The sequence below is a fragment of the Hipposideros armiger genome, unplaced genomic scaffold (assembly GCF_001890085.2).
Source record: "Hipposideros armiger isolate ML-2016 unplaced genomic scaffold, ASM189008v1 scaffold_298, whole genome shotgun sequence".
NCBI classification, from domain to species: domain Eukaryota; kingdom Metazoa; phylum Chordata; class Mammalia; order Chiroptera; family Hipposideridae; genus Hipposideros; species Hipposideros armiger.
The window spans coordinates 1,009,702-1,015,179 of NW_017731648.1; the positions used below are offsets into that span (position 1 = coordinate 1,009,702).

General features: G+C 46.2%; 1 protein-coding gene across 5 annotated transcripts in view; it reads left to right on the forward strand.

Annotated features, from left to right (window-relative positions):
• The window catches only part of SMARCA4 (SWI/SNF related BAF chromatin remodeling complex subunit ATPase 4), a 90,371-nt gene that overhangs the window by 24,846 nt on the left and 60,047 nt on the right, over window positions 1-5,478 (forward strand). For all 5 annotated transcript variants that reach the window (XM_019659297.1, XM_019659295.1, XM_019659296.1 and 2 more), the window contains exons 9-11: window positions 838-1,011; window positions 2,270-2,437; window positions 2,546-2,596. In XM_019659297.1, coding sequence (XP_019514842.1) covers window positions 838-1,011; window positions 2,270-2,437; window positions 2,546-2,596 — 393 coding nt within the window. The remainder of the gene's footprint in view (window positions 1-837; window positions 1,012-2,269; window positions 2,438-2,545; window positions 2,597-5,478) is intronic.

Consider the following 5,478-nt stretch of genomic DNA (forward strand, 5'->3'; position numbering starts at 1 on the left):
GAGCTCTTAACCAACTGAGCCACTCGGCCAGCCCCGAAGCATGATTTTTAACGTCTGCATTGTATTCCATCTCTGTGTGTCCAGCATCCAGTTGTTTATGTAACTGTTTCCCTGTTTGGGGACATCTAGACTATTCTCAACTTTCTAGTGTTAAAAATAACACTGGGGGCTGGCCGAGTGGCTCACTTGGTTAAGAGCTCGCTCACGAGTGCGAGCTCTGAGCAACAACAGTTCGAGTCCCAGTCCAAGCTGAGCTGCCAACAGATGACAGGATAGCTCAGTTAAAAAAAATAAAATAAAAATAACACTGGGATAGGCATTCTCGTACTTGAATTTTTCAGCCAGTCTCTGCTATTTCCTTAAAATTCTTGGCAGTGGAATAACTTGGCGGGCAGGGGGCATTTTGAAGCGGTTATTGTTCATGCCAGCTTGTCTCAGCAAGGCTCATTGCCTGTCTGTTGTGTACAAAGGAGGGCCCTTCTCACCACTGTTGCCCACACTAAGTTTTATCCTCACACAGAGAATGCAGAACCACAGAGGCAAACTGTCAGTACTATTCTGGTTATGTCCTCTTGGTTTTAAACTAGCTGCCTTTAAGGACTGGCTGAATGGCTCAGTTGGTTAAGAGCTCGATCAAGAGTGTGAGCTCTGAGCAACAGCGGTTTGATTCCCAGCCCGAGCTGAGCTGCCGCTGAGCTGCCAACAGGTGGCAGGATGGCTCAGCTTAAAAAAAAAAAGAAAGATGCATAAACTAGCTGCCTTTAAAGTTTTGTCTCTCTTGGGGAAGTGTGACAGTGACTCCTGTCGAGTAGTCTTGTCTTGTGTTTGTCGCTGCAGGAATACCTCAACAGCATTCTTCAGCATGCCAAGGATTTCAAAGAATATCACAGGTCGGTCACTGGCAAAATTCAGAAACTCACGAAGGCAGTGGCCACGTACCACGCCAACACAGAGCGGGAACAGAAGAAGGAAAACGAAAGAATCGAGAAAGAGAGGATGCGGAGACTCATGGTAAGTTTCTGCATTTGTGACTTTGTGTCCCTTTGTGTGTGTTCTGGGTGTCGCAGGGACAAGAGATCCATTGCCCTGTGTTAACGCTGTCATTTTACTGCTCAGAGTTAGAGGTGGGACAGAGAGAAAGAAAGAGCTTGGGTTTCTTCTGAAAGAACTGGCCTCAGACTTTTGCCCAGTCACACCAACTGTCAGAGTGACTGTATGTCTTCAATCAGTTAGCCGGCTGCTGAGTTCTCCAGAAAATGGAGGTGGCAGTCCTTCTTGGCTGTGAGCCACTGACGGTGTGACCCAAACCCCACACCCCACCCATTGTGTCTGACCATTTATTCCTGGATGATTCTCTTTGGGCAGATATTGACAGGCATTGCTGTGTGTATAAGAGTCACACTAGTAAGGACAGGACACAGACCCTGCCTTCATGGGACTGATGCTAGCCCTAGGGAGAGAGATCCCCAAGGGAAACCAACAAATAGTTTGGGGTGGTGGAAAGTGCACTGAAGGGAATGAAGCAGGATGAGGATGGGATTGACAGCGTGGTACAGGAAGGGTGGGCATGACCCACAAATGCGGAAATGTGGAGGAAGTGCGTCCTAGCGATAGAGAAACCAATGTCAAGGACCCAAGGTGGGAAAAAGTGAAGTGCAAAGCACAGCAAGTGGCCCCTGGAATGGCATGGTGCTGGGGAGGAGTGAAGTCAGTCCCAATGGCAGGTCACATGGGGCCATGCAGGTCTTGGAGAGGGTTTTGGATTTAATTCTGAGCATGAAGGAGAGTCATGGGAGGATTTAATTCTGAGCATGAAGGAGAGCCATGGGAGGCTGTAAGCTAGAGGGTGATGTGATCTTTATTCTCCAAAAGCTGGGAGAGGTTTGCCCCGGGGCTCTGGGAGAGATGTGGCTTGGACCAGGTGGAGAGAAGGGTTTGGATTTGGGCGTGTTTGTGGGCAGAGGGGACAGAACTTGCTGTTGTCCTTTTTAAACAGCTCTGGGCAGGACTATGTTTGTCCAGCAGGTCCGCCAGGGCCTAGCACTGGGCAGGAGTTGGGGAAATACTGAAGGGAGAGGTGACAGGTATGTGAAAGGCACATACGTGGTACATACAAGCACAGTGCCAGGTGTGACTAAGTGCTCCCAAAATGCGGGTCTGGTTGCTGGTTAACAACCCGCAGTGGACTTCTCACTCTGGTTCGCTGGCCTTGGGTGCTAATGGATGAGTGTGTCTCTCAAGCAAGCGCCATAACCACACACTTTTGCAGGCGGAAGATGAGGAAGGGTACCGCAAGCTCATCGACCAGAAGAAGGACAAGCGCTTGGCCTACCTCTTGCAGCAGACAGACGAGTACGTGGCTAACCTCACGGAGCTGGTGCGGCAGCACAAGGCTGCCCAGGTCGCCAAGGAGAAAAAGAAGAAGAAGAAAAAGAAGGTGCGCTGGGGCCTGGCTGCGTGCCTGCCTCTTGGTGGGACTGGAGCATGTGTTGCCTCCCTCAGCCTCCCCCGTTAGGGAGTGACTGTTTCTCTTTACTTCTTCCAGAAGGCAGAAAACGCAGAAGGACAAACGCCTGCAATCGGACCCGATGGTGAGGTGAGGAACCAGGGGTTTCTTTACGTGGAAATACCAACCCTCCCTGGATCTTAGGTCTGTTTCATCCTTTATTTTTTATTTTTTTCCTTTTTAAACTACAAAAGCTGTATGAAGATGGTAAGAATCCATGTATGTCCCCTGCCACCATCCCACCCCCTCTTCGATCCCACTGCCCAGAGGATTACTAGTATTGGGTGTTTTCTTCCAGATCTTTTTCTGTTCATGTGCCATGTTATTTATTTTTCAGTTTTTACTTTAACATAATTTTAGACTCATAAGACAGGTGTAAGAACAGTACAGAGAATTCCTGCATACTCTTCACTCACATTCCGTTTTCATATATCATTTTTTCCTAAACCATTTTAGAGTTATGTAAACATGATGGCCCTTTACTTTTGTGTGTTTCAGTGTATATTTCCTAAAAACAAGGTCGTTCTTTTCCATAACGGTACAATGATCAAAAACTGGAAATAAATATGGACGCAATACAATGATCTAATCCACAGCCCTTATTAAGATTTTGCCAGTTGTCCCTCAGTGTCCTTCACAGTGAAGGAACAGCTCCTCACTTTTTCTTTGCCTTTTATGACCTTGGCATTTTTTTTTTTTTTTTTTTTTTTAAGATTTTATTGGGGAATTGAAGGGGAACAGCGTTGGGGAATCGGGGAAGAACAGACAGGTAGACAAATTGCTGTTTTGTTCTTCAGCCTAGTTGTGGAGAACATCGCTTCACTGGCCCATGTTGGTTTGATTATTGCGCTCTTCCTGGGTGAGGCAATTGGTTGCCGATCATTGGTCGGCGGCTCACGGCAGCTCTTGTTGGCTGCCACTCATGTAGCTCACGGCAGCCCGCTGCAGCCCTGCTTCACAGCAGCCCAGCTCCAGGTTGAGCTGTTGTTCATCATCTTAGCTGTAAAGGGCACAGCGTCACTGTCCCTTAATTGGGGATCGGAACTGCGGCCTTGCTGCTCAGAGCTGGTGCTCCCAGGCCAGCTCTTAACCAACAGAGCCACTCGGCCGGTCCACCGTGGCGTTTCTGAAGAGCCAGGGATTTCCTATAGTGGCCTTCAGTTTGGGTGTGACTCATGTTTCCTTGTGATTAGATTCAGGTTACGTGTTTTCTCAGGAAGACCCTGAAGAGATGCTGTGTACTTCTTGGTGCATCACATTGAGAGTACATGGCGTAGATTTGTTCCATCACTGGTGATACTGACCTTGATCCCTTGGTGTCAGCCAAGGCATGTCCGCTGAAAAGTTACTGCTTTTCCTTTTGTAATTATTAAGTTCCTTGTGGGGAGATATTTGAGACTGTGTACACGTATTGTAACTCCTCATACTTTTATTTATTTTTTATTTTTTTATTTTTAAAAAATTTTTTAATTTTATTTGAAAGGATAGTACATTTCAAAGAAGTAGAAGTAGGCCCAAACAGTAGAGAATGGCTCAAGGGCCCATTATTAGGAGAGAAATTACATTTCAAAGAGTTTGGAGCTGGCCACATGCAAAGGCGAAGCTCAAAAAGGAAGAAGCGGTCAAAAGACCAGGGCGTCCAAAAAGGGAAAGAGGTCTCCTTGTACTTTTACCCACTGGTTTCAGCATCTATTATCTGTGCCTGTATCAGTTTTTGCATCAATGGTTATGAAATGGTGATTTTCCCTATCATTCCTTCTGTTTTGTAGTTGGCTTTCTGTAGGAAGGAAAAGCTTTCTCTTCTTTTCTATTTGGCCCATGGGCTGTAGTTTGCCAGCTCCTGGTGCTGATTCCCGGATTCTTATTTAGTGGATTTACTTAGATTAACCCTTCACTGTCATTGTTTATGCTCAAATTGTTCCAGTTTGGGCCAGTAGGAACTCCTTCAGATTGGTTCCTGTGTCCTTTTGATGTGTCCCCATCATTCTTCGTGGGCTTCCTGACTTCTTTGCACACCAGAATTGTCCAGGCTCACCTTCTGCTTTTCCTGCCTAAGTCCTGGAGTCAACCATTTCTCCATGGAGCCCTGGTTCCTTTTCTCAGAGAAAAATATTTAGAAACCAAGATCTAGGAGTGCTCTTTATTCTTGGAGTGTCATTGCTTCTACCCTCTCAGTGGACAGATCTAGGAAATAGGTGTATGTTTGCATTGCTAGCTGTATAAAAAATCCTGAGGTCACACTGATACCAGCAATCTCACCCAGTACCACAGGGTTATTTCTGTCCTCCTCCCTTTCTATACTGAAACAGCAGAAAACTGGCTCCCATTAGCCACGATGTGTTTCCTTATTTGCTCAGTCCTAGAATATGCAGGATGTACATTCAGAATTGCTAACACATCCCCCTCCACAAAAGGTTAGTTTTTGTTTGGAGATCTTCCTCCCGTGAGCCTGTGCTCCAAATACTGTGTACAAAAGTTACTTGGATTAATTTCCCCCTTGTGCCTCAATAGTGTGGTTTCCTCCTCCTTTGTTGGTTTTATTTACTCATTGTTGATTTATTTTGTGTGCGAAACACTAGCTTGTTCCAAAAGTCATAACCGTACAAAGTGACCCACTCAGAGAAGTGTAGTCCCCACATGCCCATCTTTCCATAACATTCCTACCTGCCTCCTGAAGGCAGCTGTTCTGATGTAATATGCTCATTTGGAAGAGAAATGTATAAAAGTGAGATGTGTAAATAAGAAGCATTTCCTATACTGCCTCCCCTGACCCTTCTCATCCCACTTTCCAGAGGGAAACCGTTGGAGTGTTTGCTTCTGGTTTTTACTATGCATGAGCCACTGGATGGTTTTCTTTTTTTTTTTAATTGGGGAATTGGGGGAGGGGAACAGCACTGGGGAATTGGGGGAAGGGGAACAGACAAGTTGCTGTCTTTTTGTTCTTCAGTCTAGTTGTGGAGGACGTTGCTTCA